Source organism: Nothobranchius furzeri, chromosome 15, assembly GCF_043380555.1.
Source record: "Nothobranchius furzeri strain GRZ-AD chromosome 15, NfurGRZ-RIMD1, whole genome shotgun sequence".
NCBI lineage: Eukaryota > Metazoa > Chordata > Actinopteri > Cyprinodontiformes > Nothobranchiidae > Nothobranchius > Nothobranchius furzeri.
The window spans coordinates 52,219,326-52,235,502 of NC_091755.1; the positions used below are offsets into that span (position 1 = coordinate 52,219,326).

Below are 16,177 nucleotides of genomic sequence, written 5' to 3' on the forward strand. Positions count from 1 at the left end.
ATGGCAGCTTGATGCATTAATCCCTCAAGTAAATCATTTGAAAAGTAGTAGCTGCTGGTTGCCTACCTTCTGGGGCCTCTGAAGCAACCATAGACAAAACCAAGTCATGCAAATTATGCTCAGTATTTGCACCACAAGGCTGAGGTTGACTTAATAAGGTACACATGTAAGTTATCATACAAAAACAACACCACACAAATTGTATCACATTGTTTAATTGTAAACCTGTTTTACAGTAAACCCTACAGGAAACCTGTTAGCTTTTAGTGACAAATACTTTGCAACACTGAAAGGGAATGTGTAACAATCTACACTCAGGAAATTATTCCACAATACATAAAAAGAAGAGAGCAGTTTTAAAATAAAGCACAATTCTTAACATTGATTAAAAATCTAAATAAAGCAAAAGTGGAGGAAATAGTGTGGGTGTGGAATAAACAAGGGCACAGTCGCCTGTATGCTGTGAAAGTTGGGCCGCCAGGAAGTGGATTGAATTCATCAGATCAAGGAGTCATAGTCAGAGTGTTTTTCCTCTTGGAGTCTCTCCGTGGGAATGGCACAAAGCTTTTTACCTCTTTGAAACATAACCCTATGGGAAAAGAGCAGAGTTAGGTTACCATGTGTGAAGCATATTTATAGAATATTTTTTCTACCATTTCCTTTTATTAAAGGTAGGGTAGATGATCCTAGAAAAGTCATTCAAGCAAGCTAAATTTTTAAAATACACGCTTCAAATGTTTATCCCCCTTTATTCAGGCTCCCTTGAGCCATGCCTGCAGAATACAGGAGAATACCGGACTCAACGGATACTGTCAAACAACTATAACAAAACATTATCTTTTCTTTTAAACTCATTGTTGGCACATTTTCTGCCATAATTCCTAACGTAACACACCTACTTAATAGCAGTGAAGCCTCTGTTGTTGCTCATGAGTTCTCTAGACTCTGTCTGCACTGAAAGTTGAAGAGAGGGAAGCCTGGCACATTGATCCAGTGAGATGTACTGGGCTTATTACACTATACCACTTCTGCTCAGGCTAAATAAACGTAAAACAATTTAGTATGCTAACTAATATAGCTAGCCGAGATTTGGCTTGACTTGCTGTTCAGCTGCTCCGAACTGAGAATGCACGATTCGTGCACAAAGAGGGATATGTGGAGAGGGAGGGAGAGATGGTCAGAGGGCAATTTGATGGAAGGATAAGGATCCAATCTTTAACAACGAGATGTTCACAATGAGTGGACAAGTTTTTCCAGGATTGTACATTTCAAAGCGATTAAACTATTCTGTTTGTTTGAGTAAACATTTAATTCAATGGTTGCCATCAGTAGGTGAAGAGAATTTCAAGCAATATGACAGGAAATGCTCCATCAAAACACCTCCTCAGGATCTACTGATTTCCCTCTTTCCTATTCACTCTCTCTTTCTTAACATTTTTCTTTTAAATCCCAATTGCCTATTTTTCCTCATTTTATTTTTAAACATCTTCTAAATGCTTTTTTATATTTTTTAATTTTTTTTTGTTTTTGTGAAGCGCCTCGTGATTTTTATCTTGAGAGGTGCTATAGAAATGATACTTTCTTCTTCTTCATCTCCTTCAAAAAACAAAGCAGAAATCTGGAGTTTTTATCTGACAGCACCATCTAAAGGCAGAAAAGTGCATTGCACCTTAAGCCGTTCTCCCCACTTCTGTATTTACGGCCAAAAGCAATGCCTCTTGCTAAAACATGCTGTTTTACAAATATTAGTCTCACATTGTGCTGTTTGTTCATATATAAATATATTTTAAAGAATTACTTGTCCTAAGAAAAGTTGCCAACTCTGTATCATTTTAGGTATTTCCACTCTGTGACTGACATAGTAAGTAGGCAGATGTCTGATGCTATTGGCGAATGCTGCATGGCACCCAGTTCAAAGTGCATGGGGCTCTACAGGACTGGGATGGGCATAGCAATAAATTTTTTTGACATACTGCCTACATTATATCACAATACAGGGTAAGACTATTGCTTTTATAAATTTCTAAGAAATCATACCCAATTCGTGAAAGGGGGGAAACTCTGGATTTCTGATTTAATGTCAATTGTCATTATATTTGATGTTGCATTTAACATATTGAACACATGGACTGTTTTTCTACGAATGTTTGCTCATTTTATATTTTTTCTCACATACGTTTCCACTCATCCAGGGCCAGTGTTGCATTGTCATAGCTGTCATCATAAGGCTTAGGCTCAGGAAAGTCATCGGGGTCCCGTAAGCTGTCAAAGTACGGGTGCTCCAGAGCAAGTTCAGCAGTGGGCCTCTCATCTCCGTCCAGAACCAACATCTTTTCAAGCAGCTCGATGGCTGAAAGTATAACAGAAGATGCAGCCATTAAATCAAGCGTAAAATAAAATCTCAAAACCTAAAGCAATAAAAATTTAATTCATGTGCTCCACAAGGCAGGTTTTTATACCCATTACTAAAAGTAAAGATCACATTTATTAATGCTACAAATTACACTGAGAACAACAAACATATATACCCACCCCTTTCACTGGCTACAGGAAACAATGTTGAGAAGTCTTTTCTTGGGTAACGAGGAAGGGACTTTATATAAGTTTTAGCCTGTTTTGGAGCCAAAAGATAAACAGATTTGAAAATAAATAAAATGAGTTTTAATATATCGATAGGAGACAATGAAACAGTGGACAAAACAAATGAATCTCAAAAGAAGTCGCTTCCAGTGAATAAAAAAGTAGAACTCATTAACTTTGTGAGGACTTATCTGACCTCTTGGCTTTCCAGTTTCTGAATAAACTCTGGTCCAGGTACTCCAGTCACTTTCATGATTTGAGTCAGCTGGTCCATGTCTGGTAGTAAACAAGTAAAGGAAGTTTTTTCTTTTTTTAAGCTTAATGTTCACAAATAGGTTGGATATATTGTTACCAAGAAACCCCATAAAAAAGAATAATATTGCTAAAGAAACAGCTGAATAAAACTGATCGTTTAATATGTAAGCAGGCCTCATAAATCAGTAAAATATAATAACTTTATAGGCGTTTCCTTCAGGGTGCATGTTGGTTTTATTGCATGTGATTTCCTCTAATTACTCATGCTGATTTATATTGTGTCCATAAAAAAACGGTCACCATTTAATTAAAAAAGTTATTAATTTGCTGTTTGGCAAGGTAAAAACAAAAAAAATAAATAAAAAAAACTGCTTAGAAATCACACAACACTTCCATCTTTACATTATGAAGCAATTTTTTACAAGAATAAAAACAAAGAACATGAAAGGATACAGTCTTTTCCTTTGAAGAGGGTTTTCCCGTTGATCATTTCTGCCATGATGCAACCTACAGACCAAATATCCACTAGAAACGTAAACAGAAATTAAACGTCAGTAAAACAAAAAGATCACACAGCAAAGCTTTGAGTTTAGTCGAGTCCAATAAAGTTAACAGTCCGGTTTTTATTTACAACAGAGAGCTAAATCTGTTGTGCTGGTTCAACCAAGGGGGAGTTTAATGAGTGAGATTGTCTTAAGGGTGCAAAGGTCAATTTCTGTGCCACATTTTATTCAGCAGGAGAAGTTAAAAAACCAAAAAGAGCATCTTATTTAACAGAAACACAAATCCTGGGTCAGAAAGTCTCATTGCATTGGCAGTTTGGTTGTTAAGCAACAACACTATCCAGCTGAAGAAGAAAAATCCTGTCTGTCTTTGGATCTTCAAATTCATTTCAGAAACAAGTGAATGACTTAGCAAAGCTTTCTGACCCGTGAAACCAGGGTGATCTGCAGCGCAATGTTACTGTAATAATATGTAACAGCTACAATTATCTTGCCAGTCTGGGTGTAGTGCATCCAGTTCAGAATGACCTCAGGCGCCCGGTACCAACGGGTCACCACGTAGCCTGTCATCTCTGCGTCGGTACTACGAGCCAGCCCAAAGTCCAGGATCTGATGGAGAAGCAAGCAAAATTCAATTCAATTCAATTCAATAATACTTTATTAATCCCAGAGGGAAATTAGAGATTAATACCAGCGGTAAATTAGAGAAAAGAATCACGATCAGTAGCCCCCCATCGATTCAAACACCTTTTTTTACAGTTTACACCTGGACTCCAATGGTAAACATTCATTAAAACATACATACATAATACTTTCATGCATTCCACATTAAGGGTGTGTATTAGCAAGAATCTGAAGATATGATGCATATCAAAATACAGGTGAGATAATACAACATTTCAGCCATTTAAAGACTGAATTTAATTGGAAAACTCAGGCTAGATTCTTCCAAGACACATCCACTGTTATGGCATTATAAATATTACATCAACAATATATTTATGTTGCAATGTTTCAGTGTATTGATATTTTCTTGCATCCCTATTCCACAGCATAAACTATTGTATGATGTGTCCCGAGGCAACCTTTTTGAGCCATGCCGCACACAAATCCACTTTTTACCTGATTTTGCTCTTGAAGTTGCCATTTTATGTAAGAGTTTCTTAATGTAATCCCCACAAGTACCAACCTTTAGTTCGCAGTCTTGATTAACAGCCAAGTTTCCAGGCTTAAGATCCTGTGAAGAAAATGAGTTGAGTGATGGTTACTTACAGAACGTAGCAATTAAGAGATTTTAGAGCTTAGACTCCAAACTCTCTGTATTAATTCCAGGTGGGTCGGCTGCTTGTCTCAATGCATGAATACTGTTTTCTTTGAATGTTTAAATTATGCAACTCGGCAACAAATCAAGCATAAAATCCAATTTGCATTTTTGCAGATGTGATAAAGTTGGTCACTGAGTGTTCACACTTCAACCTCTTTACAAATGAACACAGTAATAGCAGGGTAACACCATTTTTACACACAAACACAAATGTTTACAATCCATCCAATGTCACAGCTAATATGTGCAACAATGAATTAGTATGTTATCATTAAAATAGCTAAATAAAATTAAGGAGTGAAGAAAGTGGAAACACAAGGAGGATTAATGTCGTTCTCATGCCGCACGAGTCGCTCAACATAATAAAGACCTTAAAAGTTCTTATATAACAAAACTGATGAAACGGCAAAGTGTTTTTGGTCAAAGGCTTCTTCAGCTCCACTGCAATTAAGACCATTACAGCAGGTCATTTCTGCCCACCATGACAACCTTTTACACAACATCTTTTATGCCAGGTGGGAAAAAAGCCCTTCTCTTTGTAAGATTATGATAAATTTCTATTAAAGCCATATCGATATAAATCTTATTTCAGAGGAATTTGATTTAAATACATTTATTTTTTGTATTTTTATTTAAAAATTAAGCACCAGGAATGCACCAACGTGAAAATGTAGGCAGATATTGATATCCGAAGTTAAAGTCACTGTTATATCCGATAACCAACATTTAATGAATATAGGAAGGGATGTAAGAAAATAAAGATACACTCAAATATTGCTACGTTTTGTGTTCAGGTATTGAACTGCTATAAAGAAGCAGTGTATTGATTTTTTATTGAGGATTTGCATGCAAACATTTCTTTATTTCTTTTGTGTGGTGCAATTCAAGTCTGACTGCTAGGTAGCAGCAGTAATCACCACCTTCATTCAGATGGAACAAGATCTCCTGATAGCACTGGGTGTGTTTTAGAAGCGTCTGACCAGTTTTCAATTAAAGAGCAAGTCACCCCTATCAGAGTCTTATTCCACTCCCACTTCATGTTTGAAAAATGCAACAAATGCTGTTGCCTGGAAGATCAAGAGGGTGGAGCCGCTAACATATGCACACATACACAGGCTCACAACAGCATTGTGACATCATAATGTACCAGCTAATGTCATAGTGTACCTCTTAGCCAATAGCGATGGCAGATTTAAATTAAAATGCAGTGCAGTTTTTACCTGACGACGGCGCAATACTGACAGTTTTAGGCAGATTACTTAAATTTTAACTAAGATGAACTAAAGTGCCAAATTATTGACTGCACGTGTCTACAGAGCGATTAGACACTCATTTATATAATTTATCAACAAAAAAAGTTGATTTGGGGGTGACTTGCTCTTTAAATTCAGTCTAAAAAAATTGCAAATATTGTCCGACCATTAGTATCGCAATATATTGTATCCTCTGTTTAATATTGAGATATATATGGTATATATTCTCGCACATCCACCCCTCCCAATATATACACACCACACACATTTACGCTTCTGAGATGATTGCCATCACTGTCACATGACTAAACAATTATGCAACATCACTCCTCTTACCCTCTAAACAGATGACCAAATGGCAACAAGATGAAAAATAAAATATCGGTAGTTAGTATTGGCTCGGTTTTACTTATCGGACCGATATTGATATGTTAAAAATGACCAACATCAGCCCATACTGAATATTTATGCAGATATATCATGCATTCTTACTAAAGCTTTTTCAATGCAAGTTGAAGAACAAAATCTTTTATAAATTAGACAAAGAAAGACTTCAGTAATCTTGTATTTGTGAGATTTCTGCGTTAGCATGTCCCAAAACAAATGTTTGATTTACATCGCTGCTCATCCACAAGGAAAAGCCGGGAGAAGTGATACATCAAATCGATTTGTGGGACAAAGAGAAAACAGGAAGTCCCGGGTCCTTGAGTGGTTTCAGCAGCATTCAGGACAACTGCAGTGCAGAGCACAAGACAATGGTTCGCTTTGCAGACTGACTAGACTCAAAAGTGCAGATTATTTTTATTTTTAACAGATTATTATTATTACGATTACTGAGAGACTCTGCTACCTCTGACGAGATGTCATCACGGTCAAAATGCCACATCAACTATATAAAAACTGCTCCTGCACCATAGATGTTCTCACTTTATAAACACACCTTCTTTCACACCCCTGCCTCACCCACTAGGGGGTGTATGGAAAGCTTTGGATCAAAGGTGCCAAAAAAAAAAAACATTAACACAATCATACTAAAAAAATCACTTTAAAAACTGTTCACATTTTTTTTGTTTCAATTGATATGCCCTAATATATATTTATCCAATATCTAATCATTTAATAGTTGGATAATCAGGAGACAACAATAAAATCCAAGCTAGGAGGTGATTATGTCTTAGATTGGACTGTTTATGTTTTTAAGGAACGACAGTTTGACTCAGAAGACCTACGAGCCAACCTGGACACCGAGGAGGATTCAGTTTATCTTCAGAACCAAAACCGGTACAGTTTCTTTACTTTTATTAAATATTTAATGTGCTCATAGCACTCCCACCAGGAGCTCTCAGCTGTCAAGTTCTTAGCGGACTATAAAGATCTTAGCTCCATCAAACTGTCCCAGCATATAATCCAATAATCTACAGAAAAATAAAACTATGTGCTGCCAGTGTTACTACTGCGTGTATACATTGATACATCTTTGGAAAATTTGTCATTTTTAATTAACTTACCAGAATTACTCTTTTCCTGACTGACTGGGATGCTGCAGTAGCTCGCTAGCTCTGGTTGTTGTTTGTAGTAATCCAGAATGGAACAGAGGTTCTACCAATCACAGGAGGATCTAATGCTGAATGTGAATAAGCGGATCATCTTTTATATCCAATTTATGTGTGCGTGTCTCGTAGCTTTCCCAAATGACTTATTTTTTTTCTTACTGGAGCTAACACGGTTAGCAGTATTGCTGCAGTCATGCTAACGGGACTCGTTAGGCGGCCATAAGCACCGGTAGAGGTTCCAAATGGAATATATAGGTTATTATTTTAAATCAAACTCATGTTAGTTAGAAATGTCTGTAGGTCTCAAAATCTTTGCTGTAGCTGTAAAGGCAAATTTCCATAATGATTGAGAGCACAAATTTGAACAAAATACCGCAAATCACGATGTACTGGCAGCAGCAGCTGGCCTGTAAGACGTCTTTGAGTGACATATGCAAAACACAGCTCTTCACTGTTTATAGGAGATCATTTTTATTTCCTTTAATGATTTATGACAAAATTTCTCAACAAAATGACAAACTGAACCCAGTTAATTTTTTTTATAGATAGTAAAGTGTTGTTACACTTAATTTCTACAATTTTCATGCAGAGTCTGGCAAATATCTTTAACAAGTTTTGCCACAGGAACCAAAGGGCGTGGCCTAATAACCCCAGGCAGTTAAACACCACTCATCGTACCTGTTTGAGCAGGTCCCAGTCTGACTTAAAATAACTTTTTAAACTACAAAGTTAAAAACAAACAAACAAACAAAAAAACCAGCCCAACAGAAACTCTGTTGAAAAGAATCCCTCCATGATAAAAGTCGGCCTGTGTGATGACTGGTACTCACCCTGTGGATGATTCCTGCCTTATGGATGTACTGCAGAGACAAACGAAAAAGGAAGCAAACATTTTTACTGCACAAGCTAAATTTATAGCATTTCATGAGTTTTAATTCGCTCATTTAAATATTGGTTCATCATGGTTGTACTTAAAACTCATCTAACAGCACAAGCTGAGAAGACTGTGCATTATGAAATTACTGTGAAGTATTGCATTTCTAACATATTTCCTCATTAACCATGGTAAATCCGGAACATGTTTGTGTTTGAGTTGGCGTGAAATCAAATACCTGTGTTTCAATATTACTTCAGAACATTTTAAGATAATTGTTTTATTGCCACAAGACTAATGAGCTAACAGCTAGTCTGAATGCAGCCCGTACAAAAGCGGATTTATACAACATTACTTTACTAACATTGCTTTTACATTTTGGGTTATTTTCTTAAATATGTAAAAATTCCTGCTAGATTGGAACACTGGAGGATTGGATGAGCTGCTTATGGTAGCCCAGAACGTTCAATGAAATACAAAAGCCTCAACACATCGACAAGCAATAAAAGTAAAATAAAATAGTAAAAAAGAAAAGTCATGGTCAGCTGGAACTTCGTTGTTTGTTGTCCAATAGCATGCAGAGGCATGTACTGATGTTTTTAATCGTTTAACTTAATTTTTATCTCTTTTTATTATTCATCCATCATCCATCCATCCATCCATTTTCATCTGCTTATCCAGAGCCGGGTCGCAGGGGCAGTAGCCTAAGTCGAGGGGCCCAGACTTCCCTCTCCTCAGCCACTTGGGCCAGCTCTTCTGGGGAAATCCCAAGGCGTTCCCTGGCCAGGTGAGAGACATTGTCCCTCCAACGTGTCCTGGGCCTACCTTTAGGTCTCCTCCCGGTTGGACGTGCCCGGAAAACATCATCAGGGAGGCGTCCAGGAGGCATCCTAACCAGATGCCCGAGCCACCTCAACTGGCTCCTCTCGATGTGGAGGAGCAGCAAATCTACTCCGAGCCCCTCCCGGATGACCGAGCTTCTCACCCTATCTCAAATGGGCCATTCCCATCTGTACCGGGTCGGCCCGGGCCGGGTAGCACCAGTCGGGCCCAGCCTGGCCCAGTTGATTCCACACATCCTTGTCTTAAGCCCATGTGGGCTGATTCTACCCACCAATCAGAGGCTTGCTCTAATGGAAGTTGTGAATTTGCTGTCAGCAATGGGTGTGTTGGCCCTGGTCGGCCTGAAGCAGACCCCCTCGAGAAGAGGGCTGAGAACGAGCCTTGGTTGGCCCGGAAAAATACCAGGCCACCCAGATATGTAAACAATCTATGCTACCCGGCCCGGGCCGACCCGGTACAGATGGGAATGGCCCATAAGGAGCCACTCCAAGTAGCCACTCTCAGAAGAAAACTCATTTTGGCCGCTTGTATCCGCGATCTCGTTCTTTCGGTCACTACCCAAAGCTCATGACCATAGGTGAGGGTAGGAACGTAGATCAACTGGTAAATCGAGAGCTTTGCCTTCTGACTCAGCTCTCGTTTCACCATGAAAGACCAGTACAACGCCCGTAGAAGTTTTTTATGACTTCTGTTGTGGTTTTTGTTGTTGTATTGTATTTGTATTGGGGAGTTTGTCATTGTGTTGTTGCTTTTCTCTTTGAGTTGCGGCTTCTTCCATGTTTTGCCACGTTGTAGTGGCTTTTATACTTCATTAAACCTTTTAGGCCACCGTAGGCTGCTAAGTACACTTGTACACTGTACGTGAACCCACATTAACAGCACTGTGATGAAAAATTGATAGCTTGTAAAAGTTTATAAACTAAAATAGGAACTGCTGGGAAATTTAGGCAACTAGCCGTGTTTAGGAAGCTAGCTACAAAACTAACTTTTACACAGAAACACATCCCAAAATGACAGGAAAAGGTGAAGCTTTGCCTGGTTTTAATAAAACCACATTTCTGATGCATTGTGATAAAAAAAAGAAAGAATATTTGGGAAAAGTCTCACCCTGAGTCCACAGAGCATCTGATAGACAAGAAACTGGACTTTGTCTTCAGAGAGCTGACCTCTCACCTTCGACAGGTCAGTAAACATGAAGGGCATCACCAGATAGCTGAGAAAAATATGAGGAGAGGCAGAGCAAGACGAGGTGTAGTCAGAGGGGTGTGGATGGTGTTAATGTTCTGTTAAAACCCACATCCTGATAATTTGTGCAGTTTAAGCTTCTCAATTAGAAGTGTGTGTTATTTTTGAATGTTCAACAGACAGTAGTCAGCCTCTTTAAGGTTTTCATGTGTATCTTAAACTAAATCAAGTGTACAATTCAATGCATTCCACTACAGATCTAAGGAAAATAATATTTTTAAATCAAAGAACACTTTGAGGATAGTCTAAATCCTCCAATAAATGAAAAAAAAAAAACTATTCATTAATTGAATGATGTGAAATCTATGAACTCCTCATGTCTTTTAATCTGAATTTAATTAAAGGTGCATTATGTAAGAGAGACGCTTGGATGACTTCCTGTGGCAAAATTTGGTTACTGCAGCCCATTTTCTGAACACAGAGTCACCTTCTTATTACCGTTCCATGAGTTTCACGGCTGTTGCCAGTTATGGCTCAGCACTAGAAGATACAAGAGGGGTACAAGAAATTACTTGTGGGTTATTCCTGTTACTGGCTTAGGGATGGGTACTGAATTCGGTACTTTTTAAGGTACCGACCGAATTCCATAGTACCGACCGAGCACCGATTCACGTCATTTCAAACGGTGCCTCGTTTCGGTACCCGTCCTTCATAACGAGAACTTGCCAAGACAGCTGCGCATGCGCAAGAGCGTTATGTCGTCGCTCGCTGCGAGCCAGTTGTAAACAGAGCAGCATGGTAGAAAGAACGCACGCTAAAGCTTGGGTCCACTTCACTAAATGTGATGGGTAACTGGGTGATGATGAAACCAGCAACAGCGATCTAAGTGAGACATCCTCATCTTAATCTGCTCCGGTAGGTGAATAAAATGTTTAAGATAACGTTAGCTCGATATGTTAGCTTCCGTTCCGCTAATGGTGCGTTCGCTTTCTCCTCGGAACTCCGAAGTTCCGACTGGAAGAACATGAACGCGCTCTAAAGTTTGGCTTCACTTTACTAAATGCGACGGGTGACTGGATGAAGATGAAACCAGCGACAACGATCTAAGTGTGAGGCAGCATCGTTTTAATCTGCTCCAGCAGCTAAATAAACTGTTTAAGATAACGTTAGCTTGATATGTTAGCTTCCATTGCTACCATTGTTATCAGCTAATGGTGCGTTTGCTTTCTCCTCGGAAATTCTAACTTCCCAGTAGGAAAAGTCAAATGAAAAAGGACGGCAAAAGGAATGAAGATACACAGTAAATTTAGTTCACAGTAAAGATGTTTGCTTCAGTTTAATTATCAGCTTATAAAACTACAAGGACGATGTTAAAATACAAACAGTTGAATGTTATTTATCGAGATATTTATCAAATATTGTTATATATTGAGAAAAAAATATTTAATTATAAAAGATAATTAAAATAATAAACACTCAAAAGTATCGAAAATTGGTACCGTTAAGTACCGGTATCGATTCCTAGGTACCGGGAATTAGTACCGGATCGATTCAAATGTCAAAGGTACCCATCCCTACTTAGGATCTTTAGAAAACGCTTACGAGTTTTCCCGGCTGCTGCTGAATTCCAAATTCTGGCACTGCAGTGCCGAATTGGCACAGGCTCAGCAACCCCGCAGGGGTGTAAACAGTGACTACATCCCTCTTAGGCCATTTTGAAAACAGGAAGACTGACAACCCCGAGATAAACGGTCCCATGGTTTAACACTGTTATGAAAAGCTGCCTAAACACAGACTTTAAAAAACCAAACACAAAAATCACTTAATGCGCAAAATCTACAAACTTGCATGCTACATCCAGTTTAAATGTGCTCAGTTAATGACTTATTTATACATTTAGGTCATCTAATCAAGTGATTCATCTATCTGTCGCTAACTCTTTTTGAGGCTGATGTTTACTGTTCAGGGCAGTAATTCCAGTTGAGGCCTGAAGAAGTTGTGAAAAAGTGACATTTGATGGTGTTTTGGTTTCAGCACGTGCGGTTTCCTCAACATGCATTTACACAAACCTTCATTCAAACCAAATGACCAAAAACATTTGACTTAATTCTCCAGGATTTTTTCTGTTATAGCACAACACGTTGAAACATGTCGAACAGTCACCTCATCTACCCCTGCACAAAAAAAGACAGCGTATGCCAAGTGAAATGATCTTTTAGCATTTTACAGAAAAAGTAATTGAGTAAACCATAAAAGAAATAAAAATCAGCAGATGGCTCGTGCTCATGTGTAATAATCCTGCTGTTTGTTGTTAGTTTAAGGTGCATACGCCAAAGGTACTCACAAGTCTTGGAAGTCATCAAAGCCTAAGGAAGGTGTAAACACATCCAGAAGTCCTATCACCTATATGCAATGAGAGGGAATAATCACAAGTGATTATGTCTAAAAGGCATAAATGTACAGTAAAGAAAACACGTAAGACCTATAATCGTTTATATTTGCTAAATCTACTCACATTCTCATGTTTCATGTGCTTGAGTAACCGGAGCTCTCGATAAGCCCTCTTAGCAAATATTTCTGACTGGAAGGGCCTGTGGAGCTTCTTGATGGCCACTTTCTCTTTAGTCTTCTCAATTATTGCTGAGCTGCAGAGAAAATCCAAAGACAGTACAACACATAGTTAGCTTAGTGCCAAAACTACACAACCGTTTCTCGTTTCATTGTGGTTTACCTCTGACAAAGTCAGAGCAGTGGGGAAAAGCACAGGATGATTGATTTAGAGGTTTCAATGGTGAAACTTTCGTAGCAAACACAAGCGATGACAGATGCTGATACATTAATGTACGGGGCACTCGGAGTGATGGTCTATTGGTTTTGTTTAAATGTTTGGTAACTTTTGATGTGCGCGCTTGTAGTGATCTGCAGGGCACTGATGTGTGGGAGGAGAGGCTTGTTGGATTATTTCAAGCTGCATCCACCAACACACTTTATACAATCCAGTGAGTACAGCTCTGTTTACGACACCAACACAGTAATGTAGGATTTCATAGTTAGTTACATCCGCAGCAGCACATTCACATCAAGGTCTGCAGACAGGACAGACGAAAGATGTTAGTAATGTTTCTATTTATCTTACCTACTGTTGCTTTAGTTTGTGGGTTATTAAACAGAGCAAAATTACAAACAAAGGTAAACCGGTTCACAAAATGTTTTGGCTTTTAAAATTTTAGACTTCTGCCACCATCTAATATTTAAAATAAAGATGTTTTTGTGTTATAAACAGCTTTAATATTCATGTTTTAGTGGGGAAAGAATTACTATGTGCTCCAAAACTGCTATGTCACGTTACCGCATAATTATTTCTGAGGTGTCTGAATGTCCAAAGTGTGGTCTAAAGTGCTTAGGATGCATGTAAAAATAAAACATAAAAGGGCTTTTGGAGCCCATCCCAATTATTTCCACTAAAAATATTTATTTGATAGTCAAAAAAACTTTAAAAAAAGCTTTTTTTTAAAGCACACACCTAAAACCACGCATCATAGGTCTATTTCATGACAGATGTTGCATTCACTTTAGAGGAAGCATCTTTAACAGAATCACCATGCACAGCTGCTGAAGTGGAAACGCAGCCCTTGTTAACACACCTGTCTCTTCCCTATTCTTTCTGCTTAAACATGCCTTGAAAAATGCCTAGAACCTAAAGGGGCCATCATGGAAAATCCAGTTTAAGGAGCTTTTTACCATATGATATAGGTATTTCTCATGAAAAATTCCCCCAAACCCGTTTTTCCTGTCTCAACTGCATCAGATTCTTAAGGGAAAACATGCGACACAAAGATAAAAACTAAGCGTGTCATCAGGCCTGTCTCCTCCCTATGAAGATCTGAAACACGCCTTCCCTGGAAGTAGGTCACTAATGCTCAACGTTATCCAAGTTGTGAGTATAGAGCAGTCAATTTCAATGCTACAGTTAGGTATGTTTTTGTCTGACCATCATTTCAAATATGACTGCTTTAAACCTCCACTGGTACCAAAGTGAATATTCTGACAATATACTTCTGCATTGGGGACAAAGTACAGCCGTAAAAATCACACATCCTGTCCACAAAGACGCACTAATAACAATTGCTGCCATCACGGGAGGTTGAACCATCATCAGGAAATGGCAAAACAGGATGAAAGGCAGATGCTTTAACCGCTATACCACCAAACCCAGTTCGACTGAATTGCCTAGACGCAGCTCACACACACGTTTGCGATCTAAGTTATGAACTTAGCTTTACTCCACCCATTCATTACCCACAAAGAATCATGGACCACTACAAAGCAATGAATGATAAGAAACCGTCCTTGCAAACCGCGCGTGTGCTGGCGTGCCTCCCTTGCCGTCTTAACGTGGGGCTGACTGAAACAAACCTTTTTATTTCTAGTTACAAAGACAGGCTGACATTTAAGATAAAATGACAATTTAATAGAGCGGACAGTACGATTCTATCATATGCTGTGCCTACTTTGGCTCTCAAAGGTTTAAAACGCCTGATTTCGCCTCTTTAATGACAAGAGGGGTGTCTCCCTTTGGAGAAATCAGGAAAAATTAGGACCAGCTCACAGCAGAGGTCCTCAACCAAATAACTTCTATTATCCACATAACACTTTATCCATACAACTTTGAAGAGTGACATTTATACACACACACACACACACACACACACACACACACACACACACACACATATATATATATATATACATATACATACATATATTGTTTTTTAAACAGTCAAGGACACATTTGGACTTTACAGTACAATATTATATTAGTTATTCACGAAACATCACAGAGGCATAGTGCAGTATATTCCACAGCAGGCGGCAACAACAACAAAAAGCACAACCAGTAAAAATCCCCCTAAAAGGTTACTTATTTTATTTCCAGTTCTGGAAAATGGCAGGTCTCTTAAAAGATTCCTGAAAATCTTTATCATCCCAAACCACCCCATCTGTTATGTTTATATAATCAGCTGGATGAGACAAACATTAATGCATGGTTATAAAATCCACGATATTCTCCAGCTATAACACCCTACACACATATAAGCTAGTGATAAGGACCCATCTTTAATAGCCATATTGTTCCTAAGTTAATAAAATCGTTATGGTAGAAAGGATGGAAGTCAAGAGCTTAAACGTGACAAAGCCGTGTAGGTTGTGGAGAAAGGTGCCAACTTTGTCTGTGTGTCACCAGTGATGTAAACACGTTTGTATACAGGTTATAATGTCTCTCAGGCCCACCAAAGATGACATGCAGCCAGTGTAGCAGTCGTTAACGACTCGTTTGTGCACAAGCGAGTCGCAAACGCCCCCCACACACACTCCCGCGTCCGGTGAACGGTAGTCACTCACCAAACCGATCCGTACGCCCCGGTTCCGACCTGTTTGAGGCGCGTGTATTTCTCCGGAACTTCCCACATCGTGCTGTTGATTTCTTGTCGGTAGAAATGTGACCGAGCCTCCATGATGAAGAGGAGCAGGCGAAGCAACAGAAAACTTCACCTGCCTCCTCTTGCTCACTTGTCACATGACTTAAGACAGAAAAGCAAAACACTGTACAGGTACGACGCTTTCTTTTCACTTCCGGTAAGATTTTTCAAAATAATTTCCAGCTGTTTGCCATAACGTGAGAGGAAGATAAGTGAAAACAAACAACTGACATTTCACATTAAAATAACTGTTTTTGTCAACTTTTGATGGAACGGCACTATTTATAAGCTATAAAACTAGAGCACAACCAGTCATGATTTTCCGGA

The 16,177-nt window shown here is 38.8% G+C and overlaps 1 protein-coding gene across 1 annotated transcript; it reads right to left on the reverse strand.

The window, feature by feature from the left end:
- Positions 1-199: 199 nt before the first annotated feature.
- mapk13 (mitogen-activated protein kinase 13) lies at positions 200-15,974 on the reverse strand. Its single transcript, XM_015968529.3, has 12 exons — positions 15,774-15,974; positions 12,886-13,015; positions 12,715-12,773; positions 10,293-10,398; positions 8,299-8,328; positions 4,528-4,575; positions 3,833-3,947; positions 3,289-3,360; positions 2,777-2,856; positions 2,533-2,611; positions 2,177-2,350; positions 200-589 (listed from the first exon to the last, which is right to left on the reverse strand). Exons 1-12 carry the CDS (start codon positions 15,884-15,886, stop codon positions 504-506), a joined length of 1,092 nt encoding a protein of 363 aa, XP_015824015.1. The 5' UTR covers positions 15,887-15,974; the 3' UTR covers positions 200-503.
- Between the last annotated feature and the right edge of the window lie 203 nt (positions 15,975-16,177).